The 27,488-nt window shown below is 44.2% G+C and overlaps 1 protein-coding gene across 1 annotated transcript; it reads right to left on the bottom strand.

Annotated features, from left to right (window-relative positions):
* Positions 1 to 631: 631 nt before the first annotated feature.
* On the bottom strand, positions 632 to 27,488 carry VSIG2 (V-set and immunoglobulin domain containing 2). Its single transcript, XM_061593380.1, has 7 exons — positions 27,422 to 27,488; positions 23,233 to 23,396; positions 21,806 to 22,013; positions 18,358 to 18,516; positions 15,360 to 15,479; positions 3,907 to 4,054; positions 632 to 1,887 (listed from the first exon to the last, which is right to left on the bottom strand). The coding sequence occupies exons 1-7, from the start codon at positions 27,486 to 27,488 to the stop codon at positions 1,743 to 1,745; spliced, it is 1,011 nt and encodes a 336-aa protein (XP_061449364.1). The 3' UTR covers positions 632 to 1,742.

The following is a 27,488-nucleotide window of genomic DNA, read 5'->3' as shown; positions in this document are numbered from 1 at the left end:
GCCCTGGAGTTAGTGTAATTCTTCCCCTCCTCCCATTGCAACCAATGAGAGGGAAAATTAAAAAAGAGGAAAAAGCAAACAGGGGAAAGCCGCATGTTTTGTCCTGGCTAATGCAAGCTCAGCAAGGCTTTGGAAGTGGCAGTTTCTCTGCCATAGAATCCACCATCCCCTCCCCCCCGCAGCTCTGTAGAATTGCTCTGACTTAGACTCAAACTCACAACATTCAGATTTCTTCCATCAGATGACAGCCCTAAAAATAAATGAATATATGCAGAGCAGCCTAATTTGTCACAACACATGCGGGAGACAGATTTGAGCTGTGTGTCTTTGTGTGAAGTGTTTGGGTTGCCTGGACACATTTTTTTTTTAGGTACATATGGAACAAAAGAGATCCTGAGAGGTTCCAGAAAGGGCCCCTAAACAGGGCTACATTTGGGCAGCAGCGTGCAGCCCTGAAGCCAAAGACAAAGTGTAGGATTTCTCAATCTTAGAAGATGGGGGCTTGATACAACAAGGTGCCCACGATTTATTTATTTGGGAGATTTGCTAACTCACTTTTCAATGCAAAAACATCACAGACAGTAAGGGGTTTTTTTAAAAAAAAGAAAAGAACACAAAATATACAATCAGAACAATAAAACAATGCACAGAGAGAGAGAGAGAGAGAGAGAGAGAGAGAGAGAATACAAAAATGTTAAGATCTTGCTTAGAAGAGTAAATTCACTGGTGCTTGTCTCCCATTGGAACTGGTGGGGCAGAATGTAGGGAGCCCAACACATAGGTACAGCCAGAGCCAATGACAGGCAGAGTCAACCAATTCTGGTTTTATACCCAGCCTCCACCTTGCTGAGTTCTACAAGGGCAAGGAGGGGGAAGCAGGACTGGTTGTGAGGAAGAAAGGCAGGCAGGCAGACTGGGGCTGGATGAGAGTAGACTGAGCAAACTTCTTGAGGATCTGGCACACTCCAACATGACACTTTTTTTCCAAAGCTTAGGGGCCATCACTGAGAAAGCCTGATCACCAGTAATCACCATTTGTAAACGGAGCAGTGAAGAGAGCAGAAGATTCCAAATTCACCCATTTTGCTGTATCAAAGATTCTAACAGTCAGTGAGAGCATATAAACTGACTGCACATTCAGTAAAAAAAAAAAGTAAAGGTGTCCCGCAACTTGTAGTGCGAGTCGTTTCCTACTCTTAAGGTGACGTCTTGCGACGTTTACTAGGCAGACCGTATATATGGGGTGGGATAGCAAGTTCCGTCACATTTTTGTATGCAATTTTGCAGAGCAATATCATGCAGTTTTGTATGTTATTTTTCCTGTGTGCATTTTTATGCATCCTTTACTCCAGTATTTGCATTTTTGCACACATGGCTGGAGAGCTGCATTGCAAAATTTAGAGGATTTCAAATGTTAAGGCCTCTATCCCTATGGCTGTGTTTCGGTTCACATATTGTTTCAGAAAGTGCAAATTAGGCAGGCTCCCCTTTAAATGCAAACTGAATCCCATTTCTCCACTCCAATTTTTCTCTCTAGTATTTTTCTCTTCTTGCGATGAAACACTGAGCAAACAGGTTGACATTCCAGAGGAACCCTCAGAAATCTAATTAGCAAGCAGATCGGGAGCAGCAGATAAAGTATGTCCTAAAATGGATGCTGTGATGTCTTCAGAGGAAATAGCCTCTGTGCAATAAAACAGCATGCTGTTAAAAACAACCACCACCCTAGTCACAGAGGAAGCTTAGACAAGAAAATGGTTGAGTTGGGATTTAGTAGTGCTAGCAGATGCAGGCCTGGAGGATATGTTTTCCAGAAGATGGCTTTCTGACTGGCTGTCTCTTCTCTGCAAGGAGGCCTCGGAGATACCTGGGGCTGTGGCATCTTCCCTTTAGAAGAGGATTGGGGAGAAAAAGAGATGTTGAAGCAGCTAGCATCAGTCAGTATATGGTAGTTCAGGTTCATAGCAATATGGGCCTTCTAGACTCTTGCTGTTTTCAGGTGGGATTCAACCACGGACCGGCAAATTCAGATCATGCAATTATATTTGACTGGGAGGTCTTACGCAACAAGCCCACTCCCTCAAAAGATTGGAAGTGATGGGGAAATGCACTGAGAAGTGTGGGGTTACACTTGCTTTGATGCAACATAATCTAACCTCCCAGGAAACAAATCAGAATGAATGCTCACTAAATAGCCCATGTCATCTAAACTCCCTGCCAACAAATGAGGATGAATGCTCAACAAACAGGTCTCCTGGAAGCATCCATAGCTTTCCAGGTAGTTGCTTCATTGTGCAATCATTTTTTTAAGGGGTGGAGTTGGCTTTTAGATATTTTTGATTGCTTTGCAAAACTTTCAAGTCCACTTATCTGTTCAGAGATACTTAAAGCAGCTAGCAAAGTTAAAGACCAGCCATTGCTGCTGGCACTTTCTGCGACAACCATCTCCCAGCTCAAGAAACTGGCAATGAGGTGTTTTGTTCTCTAAGAGCAGGGAAAGGCAAAGTGTCACCATGGTAGGGATGGAAAGATCTATCAATTTCGGTTCTCTCTGTTCCTCATTTTTCCAACTGTAAGTTCTGCTCTCTATATTTCTGCAGCAATTTGTGTGTGTGTGTTTTAAAAAGTCCTTATAAAAATTCTTCAGCTTGTTAGGGTGAGCTCCTCCTAATAAACACATTTTTGTCTGCACTTTTGACTAGCGTACACATTTTCTGCAAGCAGTTCCTCCTAATATAATGGTTGGAGAACTGGATTGCAAAATTTGTGTAAGTGCAGACTTCAAAGGATGGCTGTGTTTCAGTTCTCATACTGTTTCGGAAAGTGCACATTGGATAAATTTGGCTTTAAATGTGAACTGAGTTGAATTTCTCTCCCATCCCTCCTCCATGGCACTTTAAACCTCTTTTGGACACGCACCTTTCTCTGTCTCTGTAAATATCTAAAAGCCACCCCCTCTTGCAGTGTTGGCAGGGACTCATGGGAATTGTAGTCCAAAGTATCTGGAGAGCACTTATCTGGGCAAGGCTGCTCTTAGAGTCATAGAATCATAGAGTTGGAAGGGGCCTATAAGGCCATCGAGTCCAACCCCCTTGCTCAGTGCAGGAATCCAAATCAAAGCATTCCTGACAGATGGCTGTCCAGCTGCCTCTTGAATACCTCCAGTGTCAGAGAGCCCACTACCTCTCTAGGTCATTGGCTCCATTGTCATATGGCTCTAACAGTTAGCTCTTGTCTTCTAGCCTGCCTACCTTTTGTTTTAATCTGTTTTAATAGTTTTAATTTTTTTCAACATTGAATTTTAAACTGTTAAAACCCACCTTGGGACCTGCTGGTGAAAGGTGGGCAATATAACAACAGCAACAATTCTGGAAATTAACTTGCAACTTTTATGAATCAGTCAGCAACTAATGCTTGGTTAGAACCAGGGCCGGGTGAGAATTTTGATTCAATTTGCATTTCAAGCCGGATCTATCAAATTCACACTTTCTGAAACCATATGAGAACCAAAACACAGCCATCCTTTGAAATTTGCACTTATTCAAATTTTGCAATGCAGTTTGCCTACCGTTTACAAAAAATGCATGTGTTAGGGGAAAGTGTGCATAAAAATGACTACATGAGTGAAAATAACCTGCAAAAATGCATTATATGACAAGAAATGGCTTGCAAAATTGTGTTCATTAATCAGAACCGCCTACAAAAATGTGTTCATTAGGAAAAACTTGCACTCAAATGCTGGAGAATTTTCATGAGGATTTTTTTTAAAAAAAATAATAAATTGTTCCAGAAATGTGGAGAACTGAATTTATGTTTGGAAAAATAAAAAGACTGAGAGAACTGAAACTGACAGACCTTTCCATCACTAGTTAGAACCAAGGCAAACCTGAGACAAATCAGTCTAACCTGATTTCATTCCCGCTGTATATGGACTGGGGCTTCTTTTTCTTCTGCTTTCTACAGCGTACGAAATAGAGCACTATTGCACCAAGTAACAGAAGGGCTAAGAAGACTCCTATAATGGCTCCCACAATCGCTCCAGCTCTTGAAATGCCTGTATTATTGAAACATACAAAACATAGGGCCATAAGCAAACTTCATGATCCAACAGTGGCATAAAGGTTATTAGTCAATATTTAGTTTATTAGTCACTTGCTACAGGGTCTCCAAACAACTTACACATTGTAAAGAGCATAAAGTATGAGACTGAGGCCACATCCACCCCATACATTTATAGTGCTGTCATACTACTAACAGCCATGGCTTCCCCCAAAGAATCCTGGGAACTTTAGCTTGTTAAAGGTGCTCAGAGCTGTTAGGTGACCCCCTCACAGAACCACAATTCCCAGCACCTTTAAGAAAATGACAGTTCCTAGGATTTGGGGGGGGGGAAAGCCATGATTGTTAAAGTGGTGCAAGTGTGCTTTAAATGTATGGTGTGGATGTGATCAAAACCAGAAACAAAATACATAACAAAACTATGCAATAACCTATAAAACAGATGCAATAAAACAGCTGCAAAAACTTCAGTGGCAAAAACATATCATCAATAGACCACACCATTATAATCCATCAAACTTCGAGGAGAAGAGGTAGGTTTTTTCTCTGGTGTGGACACACAGAGTGCCTGAATAGTGCTCTTGATCCCCCCCCCCATTATTCTTCCTTGCATCTGGTGGCAGAGAGTTCCACATGCCAATAATATTCCCTTTCATACCCCCCTGAATGTTAATTTCATTGGAGTCCCTCAAACACCTCAGTCATATAAAGAGATCGGCACTTTTTTTTGCACACCCTCTTCTCACATACAAAGTGTGGTGTACTGCTATTTTTGTTGCTGTTCTCTACTTCACTTCTACTAGAAAAGTTTTTCCTCAGATACTCCTCCACCACGTGATATCCATGTAGATGCTCAAGATACCACTTCACACCATATGGCTCTCCCCAACTGCTCTGCTTGTATAAGCCATTCATGTTCAGAAATGTATTTTGAACATGAAGGTGCAAGCCTCCAACTTTTCTCCACTCCCTATAACATTTTTTCTTGCCCATATCTGCGAAGAACAAAAATAGACTTGTGATCTGCAAATCTCAAACCATTAATTTGTTTCAGAATATTAGACTGCTTTTCTTTCTTTAACCTACTCTGGTGCAAGCAGACACAAGATTTTGGCTCATTTATTTCCAATATCCTATAAATGTGGACCTTTTCTTGACAACTTAAGCAGGGATGGAGACCCTTTGACTCTCCAGATATTGCTTCTTTATTTATTGAGAACATTTCTTAATTACTTTACTTCAGTGCTTAGAATGAACTAGTTTGGTTCAATGAAGTTCACTGAATTAGTTCAAAAATCTCAACTCCACATGCAAGTTGTTCTCATAATTGCCAGGTGAACTGAACATGAATCATGTTTGTTTGGGGGTAGAACTTCGAATGATTTATAGTTCATTTTCAAATTCATTCTCTTACATTCTCTTTACATTATTTAGATTCTTTGGGCCTTTAAACTTAAAGATCACAATTGCTGGGAAAATAAACAATTCACATTCCACTCTGTGTGTTTTGATGTTTTTTTAGTCTTCTCATTTTATACTTCAGCGTAGCAGCCTATAACATTCTGAATACTGAAAAAAGAATTGCTGAGGATCACTTGGATGAATTTGAATTGAACTGTGCACTGAATGTGAACTGAACTAGTTTGTTTTATAAAGGGACAAACATGAACCAGACTTAGGCTGTAAACACACTAATCACCAGATCAAAGCGTTTCCATTAGCCACACCCGGAAAGGGAATGGGTTGATCTGCCAATCAGTAGCAAAATCTCTTTGAAGCTGAATTTTTTTAAAAAAAATACATTTACTCTGCTCCCACCAGGTTTTACTGTAAAAAGGGGTGGGGTTTGAGTAGTATCATATGCCCCCATTTTCATCAGAGAGAGGTGGAGACTCACTGGAACTGGCAGAATAGTGAGTGTGTTTCTACCCTTAGTTCCTTTGGGGGCATGTTGAACTTGAACTAGAAGTTGTTCCTTTTTTAAATGAACCATTCAAAAGGATCTCAAAGCAATGGAAAAAACAGAAATAAAATACAATATATACATTGTTAATTTGGGGATCCAATCAACATCAGTGTGCATGCCATGCCAGCCCCTAGCCAATACACTAATGCTAATTGTGTCCTCTGTCAGGGTTCAAATTTGCTGAGCACTAACCCAGAGGAACAGGGAGTAAAGCCAAACCAATGATAACCGCAGACTCAAGACTGTGACTAAAATGAATCCATCAGTTTATTGGTGTTCAAAACGTAATGGCATTATGAAATGTAAAGAAAATAAAGTAACTTACAGAAAATAAAAGAAAATAATATGAAATTTATGAAAATAAAGTCACTTAAAGCATATTGCATATGATGCAAATTAAAGCAACCTACAGCAATGAGATATAAACTGCATATCCATAATTAATGGTTTCATAATGGTGTGACCTAATAAATAGCACTGACAAAGTGAAACACACTCTCACACAGACCTACATGAAAGATTGGTTTATTATAAGAAAAAGGGCATATAAAATCACATGGGTAGTAATAACTAAGGCGAATAATGAGATATGCGGGACAGCAATTAGAACAAATATATTCACACATGTAATCTAAAGAAATAAGAAAGCCTAATCTTACCAGATAAAACAAAGTGGTTTGAGTACAACCATTTATGATGAGTCCCAAGGAACTAGGGGTAGGAGCAAAATGTTCCTTATCCTGGCTTTCGCTAGAGCAATTCTGTAGCAAAGGAAAAGGACTGAGCTGGTCCTTGGGAGCATTATGAAGAATATGAGAATCCATTGGAGCTGTGCAAGCTCAGCATGGCAAAAGCCTGGTCTCAAGTCAACTTCCACATTCTGTAGATGGGCATGTACTAAGAAGGGCTTCGGTGATATATGAGTGGGTGGGCTTGAGGGCAGGAGAGGAAATTTGATGGGGAAAATCTGGTTTAAACCTGAAAGGTCTTGACTAGATGTATGTAAAGTGTGCTTAGAAAAGATTATCCCTCAATATATTTATTTATTTATTGAATTTATTAGTCACCCATAGTCCCTTGAATACTGTGCGTTAGGGATGCAAAGATCTGTCAGTTTCAGTTCTCTCAGTTTCTCATTTTTCCAATCTTAAATTTCAGTTCTCTGCATTTTCGCAGCAATTTGTGATTTTTTTTTAAAAAAAATCCTCATGAAAATGCTTCACCATTTTGTGCAAATTTCTCCTAATTAGCACGATTTTGCACGCAGTTTTGACCAATGTACGCATTTCCGCAAGCAATTTCTCCCAATATAATGCATTTTTGTATGCTATTTTCATTAATATATTCACTTTAATACAGACTTTCCCCTAATATAATGCATTTTTGTAAACACTGCAGAACTGCATTGCAAAGATCGGACAAGTGCAAATTTTGAAGGATGACTGTGTTTTGGTTCTCTTATTATTTCGGAAAGTGCAAATTTCATAGATTCATGTTTAAATGAGAACTGAATTGAATTTGTCCCCGATTCCTAGTGTGCATACCTGCAAACAAGCGTTTTGCATATAATTTCCTGGATTGATGGGATACCCGAACCACGTTTTATTGTTTAGCACTTCTCTTTCATCAACACCTAAGTGATACCCACATTTGTCTAAAGGGAACCTGCATCTGTAGATTGGAGACATCCAATTTATGCATTTAGTGATCTATTGACAGTCAAATTATTATCTATTACTGTCCAGTCTTCCTCAGTGGTTCCTGTCACATCTGCCCAATAGGTAAGATAAAAGTCATAGGAAAAGGCAGTGTTCACCAAGCAGTAATTACCCCTAATGCAATGTTCTAGTTATGTCAACACTGCTGGGAACCATAGTGAAGGCTTACCAGGCATCATGATAAGAAGATGTAGAAATTAAGGCCAAACTAGATGTGGCTCAGGAGAAAGATGTCCTGTCTTTTTAAGTTAAAAGCAGCAGCAGCAATGGTAGTGGTGTGGAAAATGGGGTCAGGGCTGTGGTGCAGAGGGAAGGGAATGTTAATCCTATGCCATTTCCCCAGTTCAAATGGCCTCCCGCCATAGCTGCTGTTACCTGCTTCACTGGAGAAAACAGCCAGGGAACCCTGAAATCCTCTTAGGAACGGAGGTAAAACTTTCCCCTCCAGGATAAGATCTGCATTTATTTACTCACATTTAACTTTATTCTGCATATAGTCACATCATTGGACGTTTCTTCCACTTTATATCTTAAGACTCTTCTAAGTCCTAACTACCCTCAAGTATCTTTTTTTGTTTTAAATCAAACCAGTGCTTTGCCTGAAATGAGTATCTCATTTTTGTACCAACATCCCCTTCACACACTCACGCCCCTGTGCATTCTGGGTGTTTTATCCTTCAAACGTTCCCAGATGTCATCCAATTTCTCCCTCCAGGCGCTATTCAGCCAAGAAGCAGAGCCAGCTAGCGGGGGAGCTGCCCACGGAAATGAGAGCTAATTAAATGAGAGGACTTGACCTGAGTAGGAGGCAAGTCAGAAAAACGGGATGTGAGTTGTTGAGGCGGCAATCAAAGCCCAGCACATTCTGCAAGCTGCATCACAGCGATCAGAGAATGAATGGGCCAGATATTTCCCTGGCACTAGAAAATTCTGATCAGTAAATACCAGCAATACTTAATTTAAAAGCAAAAATAAAAAAACAAAAAAACTTAATTTTGATAAAAATTATTATAATTTTATTATGATTTTCACCACCACCACCAGAGGCATGGGGCCGCCTGTCACGTTCATTTGCTTGTTTTTGCTTTCAAATTAAGCATTGCTGGTATTCACTAATCTGATATTTATTTATTTATTTATTTATTTATTTATTTATCACTTAAGGCCAAAACAGGCTTCTCATCTGACTGGGAGTCATATTCTGTGACCCAGAGCTTTTTTCTCCTATTCCCATATTGATGGAATTGGGTGTGGACATCTCAGGGGGAAGCAGAAGGAGAAGGGAAACAGCAAGGCCACTCTATCGGCTTTGCTGGGAGACTGGTTGCCCATGGCTCTTCCTCAACTGTCACCTAAGGCAGGCATTCCATCAGGCTGCAGAGCAGAGGGAGAGAAAGGAAGCAGGGCCATTCACATTCCATTGACTCTGCTGAGAGACTAGTTGCTGTTGGCTTATATTCACTTGTCACCTAGGAGCAGGCATTCCATCAGGCTGCAGAGCTCAGGGAGAGAAAGGAAGCAGGACCATTCCATCAGCTCTGCTGAGAGACTAGTTGCCTTTGGCTTATCCTCACCTGTCACCTAGGAGCAGGCATTCCATCAGGCTGCAGCAGAGGCAACAAAGAGAAGCCGGGTTATTTGTGTGCCTCTGTTAATGGAGAGCAATTCTCTTTGGCTCTTCCTCTGTCTCACCTCTCATCTCACTCTAGTGCATGATCAGCACCTTTAGGCCTCTCCTCTCTCTGAACTGTTTCCATCAGAGCTGATCAGTACAAGAAAGAACTCTGTAACGTTAAGAACTGGTGCCCCAGTTTTCTGTTCCCCATGTCATATTTTGCCTCCTCATCCCTTTTTCCATTTGTGTTGTGTGCGTGTGCATGTGTGTTTAAAACATTGCAAGCTGTTTCAGCCTTTTATTGATCTACAAGACACTTTGAAAACCCTGTTGACTAAAGCTTGGGGCAAAATGTTTTTAAAAATAAATAAAAGAGTAAGGAGACAAATGCACTCCATGAGTGCTCAAAGGCAGTTGACTCTACATGATACAGGGTAAAATCTGCAGGTAAGAAAAAGATCAAAGGATCAAACACCAGTCACAGACTAAACAATAAAGCCCTGGTGCTGTCAGGGTAGGACTTCAGGGCATATGACTGGTGCCCCTATCAACTGAATACACAAAGTGGGTTCCAAATGCAGCAGAGTTGGCTTTCCACATGTTGAAGTTTATCACACAATAACCAAGTTACCTACCTGTTACTTTTCTTAACCCCCAGATCTATCCCATGATTCTGTTCTTTATGGAAGTAATGGCCACTGGTGGGCCAGGAGCAATATCCTAATATCCAACTGATTTCTTGTCGTCTATGCTTAGGTTCCAGAAATGGCCAGATTTCCTTCTCACTTTTCTTTAGATCTTGGGAATCCTAGATTTATAGCAGAAGATGTAAGCATAAGAACATGAAGAGCCCTGCTGGATCAAGTCAAAGGCCCATCTTGTCAGCATTCTGTTCTCATGGTGGCCAACCAGATGGTTATGGGGAAACCACAAGCAGGACATGAATGCAACAAGCACTTTCTCTGCTTCTGTCTCTCAGCAACTGGTATTCAGATACATAGTGACTCCAACAGTAAATTAATTGACTATTTAGCAGAATTAATTTAGCCCAGCGATGGGGAACCTGGGGCCCTCCAGCTGTTGTTAGACTCTTAACTCCCCACCATCCTTAGGCCATTGGCACCACTGGCAGGGGCTGATGGGAGATGGAGTCCAACATAAGAAGAGTCTGCCAGATCAGACCAGTGGCCACCTAGTCTAGCATCCTGTTCTCACAGTGGCCAACCAGATGCCTGTGGGAAGCCTGCAAGCAGGACCTGACTATTCCCCTTCATCCTTGTTCACACACAGACATTTACTGTATATTGCTGCCAGGAAGGAACCAGAGTAATATTCAAAATTAACTATTTCAAAAATGCATTTGAAAACAACCCCAAAGGAAAAATCACACTGTGTTTTTAGCTATTGAAATCTTCTGATCACTAAAGCTGCACAACAAGGTGGAGTATGACTATTGAAGAGATGATAGACCCCTGCATGCAGTTTCCTTTAAAGTACAATTTCACTGTAGGCATAGTAGAAAGAGAGGCTACCCAGTGTTAATGATGTCACAGAGAGTGACCAATAGATACCTGTCCATGGCATGAACAGCCGCATTTCTATTGGTTGTAATGGATGTTCTTTTTGGAGAAAACATCGCATTTACTCATGTACATGACCACATTTTCCCATGTACAAGAGATAAGCATGGGAAAATGTGATATCATACATGTAAGCAGCACAACTCCCAGGCAAGGCAACTGGAATGTTTGCAACACAGCTATTGCAGGGGTTTTAAAAATACACACAAAGCCTTAAATAAGCACAAAACCTTAAGATGCAGTATGTCTTACAATGCATCCTCTAAAGACATATCTTCACACCAGTGTAAATCCTTCAGGGCAGCTGCAACAATTCATACCCCTCGAAATATGGTCAAATGCTTATTATGTCCAGGGTACTGATGAGAACTGGCTCTGAGCCCAGAATTCTCTTGTAGAATTAACAGAAACATCACTGGGGTGTCAAAACTGAGACTCGGTGAAGCAGATTTAGCTCAGGGATTTATCTGATAAGTAGGAGGAAAGAGGTATATTCAGCAGGAACTGTTGAAAGCTGACAGTGATGGGCACAAAATAAATAAATAAAGGCCAGGAGAAAGTTATTGGAATGACCTGGCTTCATTTTAAAAGTGACCTTGACTGTACCCAGATTGTATGAGGATTGCCTTCTGAGACTATTAACCTTAGTTCTCCTTTTAGCCTTGTTATGATAGTAGCAAGCAGAGGGTTATGGACAGGTTTGTTCTTTATTTCAGTGCATGTTTATGCATGGGATGAGGGGTCATTCATTAAAGTGTTTGTGAGGGTCAGCAGATGCAGTCATAGAGTTGGAAGGTATTCTGGAAGTCATGTAGTCCAACCCCTTGCTCAGTGCAAAATCTACAGTGCAGGATGCAACTACAGCATCCCTGATGGGTGCCCATCCAGCTTCTGCATCAACACCTCCAGCAAAGGAGAGCCTACCACCTCCCAAGGCAATCTGTTGCACTGTCAATTAGCTCTTACCGTTAGGAAGTTTAGCCAAAATTTGGTGCACTGTAGTGTCCATTCATTGGTTCTAGTCCTGCCCTTTGGGACAGGGGTGGGGAATTTGTGGTCTTCAGGTCAAAGTTGGCCCACCAGGGTTCAGTTTTGGCCTGCAAGGATATCTTCCCTCAAATCAAGCCCAACTGCCCCACATCTGATGTCAAATGTGATGTCAGGGGTGGGCCAGGTAAAGATATGGCTGCCAATGCTCCAATCAGGAGTCTTCAAGTATGTGCCCATTTGTGCATTGGCAAAGTTGGCTTTGACTTTGGAGGCTGGGCCTGGCAACCAAGAGGTCTTATGTATCTTTATAAGTTGTGCAGGGGGAAGGGAGAATTCCACCTTGTGGTTTTTCCCATTACGGTATTGCAAGAAAACCTGCACTTGGCTGAATTTTCTCTTAAAGATACAGAATCATTCTCAGGCCCTGGACCTGGCAACCCTACTATCAGATGATGGCAAAGTTGAAGACTGGTGGATCAGCTGCACGAGCAACTTGCGGAGAGCAGGGCCTGTTCCAGGTTTCTGGGGTCCCTTGGGTATATCAGAAACGAGAGGGCCTCTTGTTCCTTGACTCCTTCAATCACACTCTTCCTCCCTCCTTGCCCTAGCCCTTTTAAGTAAAACAAATTTTGACCAATATAGAAAGCCCCTATTGTCAAAGTAAAACAATACAAGCTTTTGAATATCAGTGGTTGCCTTTTTAACTTTTTTTTGTGAACAAATATAATTTGTAGGTATAGCTTAATCAGCAATCCTGTACTCCCTTACTTGGCAGTAAGCCCCATTGAACTCAGCAGGGCTTACTTCTGAGTAGGCATGTCATTTATTGGGATTATTTACTTCTCTTAGAAATCCAAATTTGGAAGCAACATACAGTTAACCCTGTTCTCTGTAGCAGAGTAAAGTCTCAGTTGTTCCAAAATTGTTTTGAGGAAGGGACATCCTTCAAAATTCACACTTCTCCGAATTTTGCCATGCAGGTCTTCAGCCAAGTAATGTGCATAAAAAGGCATCTATTAGTGCCAATAACATACAAAATGTCATATGGGGAAATTGCTTTGCAAAAACGTGTATATTAGGCAACGCTCCATACAAAAATGTGTGTATATTATGAGAAATTTGCATTGCAATGTTAATGAATTTTCACAAGGACTTTTTACAAACCACAAAGTCATGTGGAAATGTGGAGAACTGAATTTGAGAATGGAAGGATGAGAAACAGAGAAACTGAAACTGACTGATCCGCCCATCCCTACTCCCAGCACATATGAAATGTGGAAACCAACAATGCTAGACTTCACTGCCACTCTCTTTCAACCATCGCCGGCAACATGGTAGGGGATGGGTGCAGACAGAGGCAAGAACCCTCTTGGACTCAAGTCTTGATTCTGACTATGCCCCTATCCTGGGGCACTGTTGATTTTTTAAATTATTATTCACATGCATGTTAGCTAAATAAATAAATAAATGTAGCTCTATGCTGGCCACTAGATGGGACTATAAGCTCATGGAGAATTGCCTAAAATGGAGAGGGAGAACTTTTGGCATCTTGAGTTCATATTGTCCGACAGCACATGAGGATTTCGCTTTCTCATGGGTAGCATACATCTCCCATGTCTTCCCTTGTGCTTGTGTTGCAGCAGGGATAGCGTGGGGAAGGGCCATAGTTCAGAGGCCGAGCAACTGCTTTGCATCCAGAAGATCTCACGTTCAATCCCCAGCATCTCCAGGTAGGACTAGGAGAGACCCCTGTCTAAAATCCTGGAGGGCCGCTGCCAGTCATTTTAGGCAATACTAAGCTCAAGGACTCAATATAAGGCAGCTTCCTCTCTTCTTACATTCCCAAACACCCCAGATATATAAACATGGAGGATAAGACCATCAATGGCTGCTAGCCACAATGGGCATGTAACCTCCAGCAGGGCTGGCTTTATCTTTAGGCAGAGTGAGGTGATGGCCTCAGGTGTCAGATACTGGGGGAGAGCGGCAGCAGCCCCCTGGAAGTTCCTTTTGACCCCCCCTCCAGATGTTCCTCTCTGTTGTGACATGCAAAGCTGGGTAAGCTAGCCAGTGCAGTGGAGGACATGATCCTGTTACCAGGACTGATGCAAGAGTCAGCTGCCAGTCCAGCTGGCTACTATATGTGGAGCAGGAAGGGGCACCTGGTTACCCTTTGCCTCAGGTAGCAAAATGTCTTGGGCCGGCCCCGATCTATAGCAAGGGTGAGGAACTTCTTTCAGCCCAAGGGCCATCGTCCAGGGGCCACATGCCAGTGGTGGGTGAGAGCCAGAGACAAATGTGGTGTGGAGCAATGGGTTTTTTTTAACATCTTTGTACAGTAGGCTAGTGTCTGTACACGCTCACACACCGTCCATGCAGGCAACAAGAGGCAACGTCAGAGGTCAAGGACATATTCCAGCCAGGCAAAAACTCTGAAGGAGAGTATGAAACCAGGCCAGTAAAAGTTATGGCATGGGAAGAGTCTCAAGGGCCAGCCAGAGAGGCCTGGAGGGCCACACTTGACCCCTGAGCCTGAGGTCCCTGCCTGTGATCTACAATATTAGAGGTGGTGTGTTTCTGTATAACAGTTGCTAAGAATCACAAGCGAGGAGAGTGCTGTTGCTCTCACGCCTGACTTGCGGGCTTCTCACAGGCATCTGATTGGCCACTGTGGAACACAGGACACTGGATCAAATGGGCTTTTGGTCTGATCCGGCAGGGGTTTCCCCCCCCACCTTATGTTCTTTCATTAGATCCTCTTGCGCGTGGGAAAATGCAATGCTTTGTCATAGCAAATTCACTGGTCTCCCAGTATTTAATTATAAGCAGCATTTATGCAGTGCTTGTTAGAATGTCCAAATGCTTCACAAAATATTATTGGACTATAATCCTTGCAACAACCTTATATGGCAGGTCAATATCATGATTCGCATATCGAAGAGGAGCAGTTGAGCTGATGGGGGAGGCGTAAACTGCTCATAGTAGTTCATGGCAGAGGAACGCTGCCCCCTATGTAGATTGGAGAGGCTGGACCCCCAATCCAGGTTGGGATCATAGCGTAAGGGGTCAAAGGGTCAAAGTACTGCTACATCCCCCCATACCAGAGTCTTCTTGATTGGGCCTCTCTCTCCCTCTCTCCCTCTCTCTCTCTCTCTCACTCACTCACACACACACACACACACACACACACACACACACACTATAATAACCAGATCAGAACTAGTGGTATGACTAGCTACATTGTGATGAGTCTCACATTCCCAAGGCTGGAGAGAGATTCCAGGTCATTAAGGACTATCAGCCATCCAGTTTCTCAGTGTGATAGCTCACTTATGCTTATTGAGGAAGCCAAACTCACTACAATAGTCAGCCACTCGAGTAAGTAAACAAGAAGAGCTCTTGGGGATTTTAGTCTAGATACCTGTCCTTACCTGAGACCTGGAGAGATAACTGGCAGCTATGCTGTCCATATTCATTGGAGGCAACACACTGATACGTCCCTGAGAACTCCAGTGAGAGGTTTGTCAGCAACAGATTCCCAGTTTGCTCATCTGTGGGGAGAAAAGAAGGACGGGATTAAAACGAATGCTGGAGTTTAGGTAATTAGTCCAGTCTTAAAAGAATTGCACTGTTGCCTTTTAATTGCTGGAAGCAATTCAAGGTCTTGGTGCTTTCCTTATGAACATAAGAAGAGCCCTGCACTGGATCAGGCCATTGTCCCATCTGGTCCAGCATTCTGTTCTCACAGTGGCTAAGCAGATGCCCATGGGAAACCCACAAGCAGAACCCGAGCACAAGGGCACTCTCCCCACTTGTGATTCCCAGCAGCTGACTTTCAGAGGCATACTGTTTCTGACAGGGGAGGCAGAACACAGACACCATGGCTAGTAGCCACTGATAGCCTTATCCTCCATGAGTTTGTCTAATCCTCTTTTAAAGCCATCCACGCTGGTGGCCATTTCAAGCCGTTGAAGACTTAACTTTAGACCTATTCTCATACTTGCTGCCTGTGTGTTAAGATGATTAGAACAATGACAGTCATGTTTATATCCCCTTTCCTACACCATGTGCACTAGAACATATGACATTGGATATCATCACCTGGTATTTTGGTGAGTGTAGTTCTGGGGTTATTCAGCTGAAAGCATCTCTCCACAGAGAGTCATGGGTAGAGAGGGAACTCCAATCATGTTTCTTGGTTCCAATATAGTTAATAAATCCTTGTGGAAATTCTTCAGCACTTTAGTGCAAATTTCTCCTGATTTTGCAGGCAATTTTTACTAACACACAATTTTCCCTAACATAATGCATTTTTGTATGTTATTGTTATTAATATATTCATTTTTATGCACACTTTCTCTTAATATATACATTTTTGTGAACACTATTTGCTTGGAGAACTGCACTGCAAAATTCCCTATTTAGGATAAATTGTAATTATAATTGTCAATCCTTCCTCATATCTTCTTGTGAGGGCCCGTAGAGAGCCTTTGTGTGATCATTTTGCAGAGCCTCCACCTGATCCCAAAAAGAACACCTGAGTGTGCAATTGTACTTCATAGGTTCTGTTCTTACACACCAGCACATAGAGGTCTGATCTTGCTTCCCGGTCTGCATGTTCATAGTCATGCACATCCATGTTGCACAAATAGAGCTTCCTGAAAGACCTAGGAAGAACCCCCTGGGTCCAATCAAAGGTCTGTCTAATTCAGCATCCTGTTCACAGCGGCCAACCAGGTGGGAAGCCTGCAAGCACGGCCTGAGTACGGCAGTACTCTCTCCATGCTTGATCTCCAACAACTGGCATCCACAGACATACTGCCTCTGATACGGGTAGTAGTAGACAACTATCATGACTAGCAACTTCTCCTCCATGAATTTGTCTAAATCTCTCCTAGCGCTGTCCAAGTTGGTGGCCATCACTACGTCTTGAAGAAGCCATTTCCACAGCTTTTCTGTCAGTCCTGAATCTTCCACCATTCATGAGATGGCTGAGAGAGGGAGAAAAACTTCACTCGATCCTCTTTCTCCACACCATGCATCATTTATACACCTCTGTCCGGTCCCGCCTCCTAGTCACCTTTTGCTAAAGATGACTGTCAAAGCTTAGAAAGCCCCATGCCCAGCACTTTGCAAGCCCTGGCAATCACCTGATCATGGTCATTTGTGAAGCACAGGGCCGTGCCTTTGTCTGCATGGTTTGATTTCAAACTAAGCAAAAAAATGTGCCTCCCGGTGTCATTGTGACATCAAGTGGTTGACAAGTGGTCGGCTCCACCTACCTCTCAAACTTGACCCACAGCAGGTGGGAGAAATAAGGGTCCAGGTGTCTGGCTAGATCCAATTCCCCACCCCTGTTCTAAATGAAAATGCCCCAAACATTAGAACCTTTCCTATCAGGGGAATCACTTCGGCTCTTTGATCGCTTTTGGCTGTTGCTTTCTGTACCTTTCCCAGCTCTTGCTTCTCTACCCAAGCATTTCCTAGGCCCTTAACTGAACAAGGTTTTGAGGTGATAATCCTGCTAGCATCTTGCCTTTAACATCTGCTAAAGGAAAGCATGTACAAAGCCCAGCAGACTGAGAGGCTGAATAACCCTGACAGAAGAAACTCCTGCTCTGCTTCCAAGGAAAGCAAGCCTTCAGAAACAATAAACTTGCATCTGTTGTGGAGGACAGGAGGCTGCGGAAGGGCCTTTGATCACACTCCTTTGAGGAAGTTTTGAAAGCAGGCAGGTGATTAGTAGGTTTTGCGTCTGCATTATTTTGGAGTGGGTGGGTAGGATAGGTTCTTGAAAATGTCTCTTCAAAGGCTTTTTCTGTCTAGCTAGAGGAGATTCTCTACAAAGGGCTGGAATGTTAATCAAATGCAGAAGACTGGCTACTTCCACATTTGCAACTGGCACAGTCAGAACGCATTATGCTGGTTTCTCAGTCTTTGCCGAGCTCAGGAGTGGAGAACCCTTTTCAGCCCGAGGGCCAGATTCCTTTCTGGGAATCCTTCCAGGGGCCACATGCCAGTGGTGGGTGAGAGACAGAGACAAAAATGGCTGGAGCCATGAATGCAAATTTTACCTTTGCACAGTAGGCTCATTTCTGCACCGGCTCACACACCCCTCTCTGTCCTCCCTCCAGGGCAAGCAAGAAGCATGATCAGAATTCAAGGACTCATTCGAGCCTGGCAACAACACTCAAGGAGAGTCAGATGCAGGGCCAGTAAGGGTGGGGGTGGCTGGGAAGGAGGGGTGGTCTGGGGAGAGTCCAGAGGGCCATAGAGAGAGGCATGGAGGGTTGCATTCTTCACCCCTGGGTCTAGCTCAAAGCTAATTTGCAGGCCTGTTGATAAGGACCAAAATTGTACCAATGCAATTTTTGAAGTGTTTTTTTTTTTAAAGAAATAGTAATTTCGGGAAGGAAGCTATTTACCTACTTTGTACCATGTTGGATAGAGGTAGTGGAGTCTTGGGATCCAGCCGTGTCCAGGAATAAATTGGGGAAGGCACGCCTTCAGAAGAACTGCAGGTCAGGTGAGCATCCGAGCCCACAGAAACAGAGGTGGTCCCTTTACACAGTGGAGAGGATGGAGGCACTGATGGGGGGGGGGAGAGAAGAGAATTCAGCTAGGAGCACATGTGAGCCAAAATATGAAGATGGTATCATCTGCCTCCAGTGAGAGCTGGGGGATCTCTTATATTTGCGGCTACTTGTTCCCTTTTCCATTCTTAGCAATTTTTCTACTCCAGAGATGATCAGGAGTGACTGAAGTTGTAGTTCAGCAGCAATTGGAAATGGACTGCCTTCAAGTCGATCCCGACTTATGGCGACCCTATGAATAGGGTGTTCATGGTAAGCGGCATTCAGAGGGGGTTTACCATTGCCTTCCTCTGAGGCTAGTCCTCCACAGCTGGCTAGGGCCTGCTCAGCTTGCCACAGCTGCACAAGCCAGCCCCTTCCTTGTCCGCAACTGCCACCTGGGGGGCAACTGGGCTCCTTGGGACTATGCAGCTTGCCCACAGCTGCACAGGTGGCAGGACACATAACCCCTGAGCCACTCACTGTGGGGTGATCTTTAGCTGGCCGTTGACGCCCAAGAGACACAAGAGGGGATTTTAACTCACAGACTCTGGACTCCCAGCCAGGCTGTCCTCCCCACTGTGCTATACCAGCAATAAGAGGTATACAAATTCCTCATTCCTGTCCTAGAGATAGTGATGATGTGTGATCTCTGGTCAGCAAATAATCTTCCTCAGGCAATGGGTTACAGAAGAACATAAAGTAATGCCATATATCAGGAATAGGGAACCTGTGATCTTCCAGATGTTGTTGGACACCAGCTCCCATCAGCCCCAGCCAACATGGCCAATGGTTGAGGATAGGGATAAGGGAGAAATTTGATTCATTTCATGCTTAGAGGTGAATCTAACAAATTTTCCCTTTCCAAAAAATATGAGAGCTAAAACACAACCCATCTTTCAAAATTTGCACTTATCTGTATTTTGCAGTGCAGTTCTCTAACCAAACGATGTTCACAAAAATGCATGTAAAATGCATATACAGTGCTAGGCTAGATGGGTAAAGCATCTGACCTTACATAAGGCCTATGTTCTCTTGTTACCCAGCAACACAGAAAGGAATGATGCTTCTGTGGCTACCACAATGCTGTGAGGTCCCATGCTACTCTCCACGTTAATCTTTCTGGATTGTAGTGCAGATTCAGTGTATTGATCCCCTGCCACTGGCTTCTAAGATTTCACTAGGCACTTGCACATGCACACTTTCAAAGGATACATCATCACAGCTACAAGGGCTAGAAACTTGGTTTTGTCTTGTGTGCCTTTCTTCTTCTTCAAATAAGCTGGGATTCTCATGAATCTGAATCCTGTGCCCAGTAACACATTTGGAATCACAGCCTACACACAGAGTCATAGATATGAAAGGGAGTGTGTCAGCCATCTGGTACAACCCCCTGCTAAATTCAGAAAATCTTGAGCTACGTTATCCCCAACAGATGTCTGTCCAGGATCTGCTTGAAACTAAGAACCTGAGAAGAGCTTCCCTGGATCAGACCAGCAGCCCATCTGTCCATCCAGATGCCTGTGGGAAGCCCACAAGCAGAACTTGAGAGAAGCTCTTGTGGTTTCCAACAACTCAGAACATATGCCTGACAGTGGAGGTGGAACATGCCATCAGGGTTAGTAGCCACTGACAGCCTTACCCTCCATGAATTTGTCTAATACTCATTTAAAGGCATCCAAGTTGGTGGCCATCACGGCCTCCTATGGGAGTGAATTCCATGATTTAATGATGCCCTATGTGAACAAGTGTGTCCATTTGCTGTCCTGAATCTTCCAACATTCAGCTTCATTGGATGCTTCTGAGTTTGGTGTTGTGGAAGATGGAGAAAGATCTCTCTCTCTCTCTCCACTTTGTCCACACTATAGACTATTTTAAACACTTGTATCATGTCATCTCTTGAAGATCTCCAGTGACAGAGAGCCCACTGTCCTTCTAGCCCAGCCTTTCCCAACCAGTGTGCCTCCAGATGTTATTGGACCACAACTTCCATCAGCCTCAGTCAGCATTGCCAATGGCTGAGGCTGATGGGAGTTGTGGTCCAACAACATCTGGAGGCACACTGGTTGGGAAAGGCTGCTTAGCCAATTGGTTCCACTATTGAACTGCTCTTATAGTCAAGATGTTTCTCCTATGTTCAGCCAACAAAACTGGGAGGAATAGCTAATACCCTGGTGGACAGAAACAAGATCCAAAGTGATCTTGATAGGCTGGAGCACTGGGCTGAAAACAACAGAATGAAATTTAGCAGGGATAAGTGCAAAGTTCTACACCTAGGAAAAAGAAGCCAAGTGCACAGTTATAAGATGGAGGATATTTGGCTCAGCAATCCTACATGCGAGAAGGATTTTGGAATTGTTGTTGATCACAAACTGAATATGAACCAACAGTACAAATTGCTGCAAAAAAGGCAAATGCTATTTTAGGCTGCATTAACAGAAGTGTAGTTTCCAAATCACAGGACATATAGTTCCCCTCTATTCGGCACTGGTTAGGCCTCAACTTGAGAATTATGTCCAGTTTTGGCACTGCATTTTAAGAAGGATGCAGACAAACTGGAACAGGTTCAGAGGACAGCAACAAGGATGATCAGGGGGATGGAAACAAAGCCCTGTGAGGAGAGATGGAAAGAGCGGTAAAGAGGACCTTATGAGTACCAGGGAAGGCCTCTGTGCAAATCTGTCCACAAGCAGGTGCCACATTGGCAATCTCTGCTTTATAGTGGAACAAAGATGGTGCAGGGATTGGAAACAAAGCCCTGTGAGGAGAGACTGGAAGAACTGGGCATGTTTAGCCTTGAGAAGAAATGACTGAGGGGAGATATGATAGCTCTCTTCAAGTACATGAAAGGTTGCCACACAGAGAAGGGCCAGGATCTCTTCTCGATCATCCCAAAGTGCAGGACACAGAATAATGGGCTTAAGTTACAGGAAACCAGATTTTGACTGAACATCAGAAAAAGCTTCCTAACTGTTAGAGTGGTATGACAATGGAACCAATTACCTAGGGACATAGTGGGCTCTCCAACACTGGAGGCGTTCAAGAGGCAGCTGGACTGCCACCTGTCAGATATGCATCGTTTGATTCCTGTATTGAGGAGGGGATTGGATTCAATGGCCTTATAGACCCCTTCCAACTCTCCTATTCTATGATTCTATGACTGAACACCTCTCCTTAAACTCTTAGATCTAGCCCTGCCCTCTGAGACAGCAGAGAATAAGTATTTGCACTGCCTACAGACAGGTATGGCTTGGCTGGAGAAGTGCAACCCTCCTAGTCAATGTGAAAATTTAGATGAGACTTACTTAAAACTGTGAATTGGATGAGCCCAGCACCAGTTCCATCGAAGTCTGGAGGATTGTTCACCTGACAGATATAGGTGCCGGCATCTGAAGCGCGCACATCGGCCAGTCGGATGGATGCATCACCCAATGTGGGAGGATCCTGGAGGAGGCTTAGCCGTTCACTCTGAGAGCCTGGTTTGTACAGTGCATTATTTGTGAAGTAGAGAATCTGTAGAAAGAAGGGAGGTTCCACTGGATACAAGCACTTCTTCAAAGGTACCTGGGCATGGGCAGCCCATTGATAGACTCCCGAGATTACTTGAAGGAAAGACAGTTTTAATATACAACTGGGCTGAGGAACCTGATGCCCTCCAGATGATGTTGGACTCCAACTCCCATCGCCCCTCATCTTGTGGCCATGTTGCCTGGTCCCTATGGAAGCTGTCATCCAACAACATCTGGAGGGCATCAGGTTCCCCATTCCTGTCCCTGGCATACCAGTCATAACTGAATCATAAACTGGGAATCAAATTAAGGCTGCAGTCCTAAGCATGCTTACTTAAAATTTAATGCCATCAAAATATATACGTCTCATCTAGGTAAGTATATTGGAGCTTATGGCAGAGGAAGCCTGGTCATATTACAACATGCACAGTAGCTTTATTGGAAGTACAGGGGAATTCATTTGTAATCAGCCTGTTCCCAATAGTCCAAAGCACCTCCAAAAGAGGACAGTTGGCCAACAGAGTGTAAGAACCTGAACAAAGCTCGTTGATCATGGGTGGGGAACGTGTGGCCCTCCCAATGTTGCTGGACTTCACTCCACAGCCCCAGTGATTAGGGGTGATGAGAGATGTGGCCTAGCAACATCCAGAGAGCTGCCAGTTTCCCAATCCTGTTTTAAACCATGCATCTGACCCTAATGGATGAACAGCCAGCTCCCCGCCCCCATCCCTCTATCCTGGACCCTGGCTTTTAATGGGGCCTGAAAAATGTGATGACATCATGCATTGGGATAAATGAACTGGCTGTACATTATGGGAGGTTGGGTCTGCCCGGTGCCTTCGTTACCAACTTTTTGGCTCCATGTAATGACTTACCTTCCCCCTCCCCAGGCTTTTGATAGACAAAGATGATGTTGCTTGTTACTAGCGTGCTGCAAAAGCTTCCTGTGGCTGTTATGGGGGTTGTTGTTTTGTTTCAGTTGTATAATATATTTATTTGAGTTTTTAACAGTGTAGCAAGTCACTTGGGGACCTTTGGGTAACAAGCGACTAGCAAGTCTCATTCATCATCATCATCATCATCATCTTGGAGCCTTAAATAATTTCAAAGTTCAGAGTGTCTACCTCCCTTTAAAAAAAAAAAATCCTTAGCCTTAAATGGTTGAAATGAGCGCACTCTCCATCATAGCTCTCATTACAGATCATACCGCACAGCCCTTTTACCTGCTTCTCGTTATCAGGAGAGGCTGAACCAGGGGCAAACTTCCATTCCAGCATAAAGTTTTTCTCGACAGATGTTTTATAATGGCACGGCAGTTCCACGCTCAACCCTCTCTGCTGCATTACCGGATCCTGTGGTACAGTCACCTTCACACACATCCCACACCCTGCAGGGGAAACAAAAGAATACATTCACCAATTTGTTCATCCTCCAACCTCTATCAACTCCACCCAGCATACAGGTCAGGGATGATGGGAATTGTAGTCCAACACCACCCAGAGGGCCACAGTTTCCCCACCTCTGGATTACTGCCATCGACCTGTCTTTGGTATTTGCAGTTTCTGCTAAACACACCTTCCTCTTGTTTGTTCCAGTCACTCTATCCCTCTCCAGCAGGGGTGTAGAACCTCCAGCCTGTGGGCCAAACTTGCCCCACCAGGGATTCAAATTTGGTCCAAGAGGCCATTTCCCGCAAACCATAGCTACCTGCCCCACACTTAACAGCTGCCAAGGCACAACTGGAAACCTTAAAATGTGTTCCTGATTGTGCATTGGCAAGGGAAAGCAGGTAGAGATAAAGGCCACAGTCACTCCATACGCTAATTCCACTTTAAACAGACAAAGAACCCTGGGAAGTGGAGTTGTGTAGGGTGCTGAGAGTTGTTAGGAGACTCCTATCCCCTTCAAAGAGCTACAGTTGCCTGAGTGGCTTAACAATCAATCCCTCTTCCCAGACAACTCTGGAAATTGTAGCTCTGTGAGGGCAATAGTGGCTCTCCCGATAACTCTCAGCACCCTTCACAAACTACTCTTCCCAGGATTCTTTGGGGTAAACTGTGACTGTGAATAGTGAAACAACTATGGAATAAATGTATGGCGTGAATGTGGCCAAAGCCTGCTAGATCATCTGCGTGAGGGAGTTCCTTGTGGGAAACTCCCTCGCACACCTGATGCCTGAAGAAAGCAGGCTCCTGCACTACCACCCATCAGCTGAAGGGCGGGAGAGCTAAAGCCTGGAATGGCGGCACTTGGCATCATTATGACCTCAGGTGATGAACAGGTGGGTGGCCCCACCTACCTTTCAAATTGGCCCACAAGGCTAGATTCCGGTAAGGATCTGGCCCGCAGAGCCAAAAAGGTCTCCCATCATTGCCGTAGAACATCACACCATTTCAAAACACATATTATGCTCGAAAAGCTTCAGAAGTATTGAAGGATTGTCCCAGGATTTTGCATGCAGGGCCAGCCCTACCATTAGGCAGGGTGAGGCAGCAGCCTCAGGCAGCAGATGTTGAGGCACAGGGAAAGGGGGTGAGGTACTGGAGGATAGATTTGCATTCGTGCTCCCCCCCCAAACGAGCCTGCTGCCTTCAGTAACAATGGAGGATACCGGCAGTAAGTAAGAATCAGCTTCCAGTTCAGTTGGCTTGTGTATATTTAATTGGGGAGGGGCGCATGGAATTTGTGAGGGAGGAGTGCCGCTCTTGAGCTTTGCCTCTTGGACCAGCCTGGCTTTAATAATTTAACAATTTCACAAATGGAAAACAGGGACTTTCTCTGCTGTTCTCATTCTAGGGATCCCATTCTGAATGCCGCCCCCTGCCGCCTCCTGCACGGGAGTAGGCTGTACGTAAAGACTGGGAGACCTTTTTCCAGCCAGAGGTCACATTTCCTTGTGGGGATGGGTGGGGACCAAAGGTAAAAGTGGGCAGAGCAATGTAGGTGACTGGTACCTTTGTACTATAGGTCATATTCCAGCCAGGCTAAATTCAGAAGTTGGCACACACACATACACACCCCTCCATCTGCCTTTTTGGCAACCAAGAGGCGTTATGACAGTTCAAGGACACACTCCAACCAGGCAAAAGCAATTGAAGAGGGCTCAGCACAGGGCAGTGGCGGCTGGTGGCTCCATGTCAGTGGGGCAGTGGAATCCGCTCTAGGTTTTAGTCCAAGCTTTCAAGGAGTTGTCCCTGGATTCAGATGAAAACCCAGAGCAGATCCCACTGCCCCACTGACATGGAGCTACCAGCCACCACTGCGACAGGGTCAGTGAGGGAACAAGCCTGGGGAGCGGATGTTGCCAAGCGAGAGTCCCGAGGGCCAGATAGTGAAGCCAGAAAGACCATATTTGAACCCCAGGCCTGAAATTCCCGACCTCTGCTGTACCTTCTAAACTAGACAGTTTAATTTCACAAATGACATGGTTGCAGCTATTGTAGATTGGCTGCGACGCAAAGATCTTCAGCAACATTTCCATTGTGGACAGGCTTCTCCCCGCTGGCCTCTTCCACCATCCTTGGGATCTTAAAATTCCATCCGATGCATGTTTACAGACAGGAGGCACGTCCCACTGTATTCAGTGCAGATTACTCTCTGTTAAGTTGGTTAAGACTGCAGCCATAAGGTGCAGTCCTCTACATGAGGGGTCGAAGGTAGATTGAAATCTCCTGGTAGATAGATCTCTGGGTGATTTGAAGTAGATCGGTAACGATTTCTGACTTCCAGTTGTTTGACGTTGGTGGCAACAAAGTGTCCTACACGCACATAATTATACTGCTGAGATGAAGAAAATTTGTGTGTGTGTGAGATAGAGAGAGAGATGTAACCAAGAGTGGAGATATATCTACTCAGAAGTAAGTCTCAGTGAGATATGTGGGTATAGGATTGTAGCCTTAATCTCCAGAACATTAGGGATGAGTAGCACACATGGAGCCTGCAAAGTCTAACAAAATCTCCCCCAAATCAGGATGAAAGCAGGCCACTGATTAATTTTTTTATTAAAAAAAAAAAAGCAGATCCTCCGTGGCGGTAACGCAGCTGAAAACTCTGCTCAAGGCCAGAGTTCGATTCCAACGGAAGGAGGAAGTCGAATCTCCGGTAAAAGGGGTCGAGGTCCACTCAGCCTTCCATCCATCCGTGGTCGGTAAAATGAGTACCCAGCATATGCTGGGGGGTAAAGAAAGGCCGGGGAAGGAACTGGCAATCCCACCCCATATATACGGCCTGCCTAGTAAACATCGCAAGATGTCACCCTAAGAGTCGGAAACGACTCGCACTCTAAGTGTGGGGACATCTTTACCTTTACCAGAAAAAAGGGTTTTCTCGCAATATAGTTACAGAGAGAGTTAGAGCACATGATCTTCTCCTAAGAAAAATATTCTGCAGTGAGGAACATACAGGGCCTTTCCCTGTATATGAACCTTATGCTCCTTCTGTAATTTATTTTGATTTGCCAATTGTTCACAAGGAAAACATTACACATAAACTATCAGTATACCAAACGCTACTTAGCATACCCCAGCAGCAAACACTGTGCAATTCCAATTGCCGTTTATGTATTTCACTGTATAAAGTGACTATATTTTACAACTATTTTAAAAGGGTATTTTTGAGTTGTCCTGGGACTCCAGAGCTGAAGGAAGGCATACTGTGGCCTCTGCCACGGACCACAGCATCAGGGATGCTGCACCCCCTGCCTCCAAAGAAGAACATCACAGCAAGGGGGGAACCAACCTGACCCCACTGGTCAGCCAGTGAAGGTGCATCTGCTCTAACATGTGATTTCCTCTTCCCTCCCTATTCCATTTTCCTTGTGTATCATGTCTATTACATTGTGAGACTGCAGGGAGGGGCTGCCTTTTTTTTTTTAAAGAATAAGCAATGTTAGAATCATAGAATAGTAGAGCTGGAAGGGGCCTGTGAGGCCATCGAGTCCAACCCCCTGCTCAATGCAAGAATCTAACTTAAAGCATACCCAACAGGTGACTGTCCAGCTGCCTCTTGAATACCTCCAGTGTTGGAGAACCCACCACCTTCCTAGGTAATTGGTTCCATTGTTGTACCACTCTTAACAGTTAGGAAGTTTTTCCTGATGTTCAGCCGAAATCTAGATTCCTGCAACTTGAGCCCATTATTCCATGTCCTGCACTCTGGGAAAATCAAGAAGAGATCCCAGCCCTCCTCTGTGTGACAACCTTTCAAGTGCTTGAAGAGTGCTGTCATATCTCCCCTTAGTCTTCTCTTCTCAAGGCTAAACATGCCCAGTCCTTCCAGTCTCTCCTCATAGGGCTTTGTTTCCAGTCCTCTGATCATCCTCGTCGCCCTCCTCTGAACCTGTTCCACTTTGTCTGCATGCTTTGTAAGTGCCAAATCATCTGAGTGATCCTTTTGCAAATGGCAGGTACTCACCAAAGAGTGCGATGAAGATCAGCCAGCCAGAGAAGAAGGTGGTCAGGAGAACCATGTTCAGATCCAT

This window comes from Rhineura floridana, chromosome 12 (genome assembly GCF_030035675.1).
Source record: "Rhineura floridana isolate rRhiFlo1 chromosome 12, rRhiFlo1.hap2, whole genome shotgun sequence".
In the NCBI taxonomy this organism is placed as follows: Eukaryota; Metazoa; Chordata; class Lepidosauria; order Squamata; family Rhineuridae; genus Rhineura; species Rhineura floridana.
The sequence above is the reverse complement of the archived record's forward strand: the minus strand, read 5'-3'. Positions and strand labels throughout refer to the sequence as shown.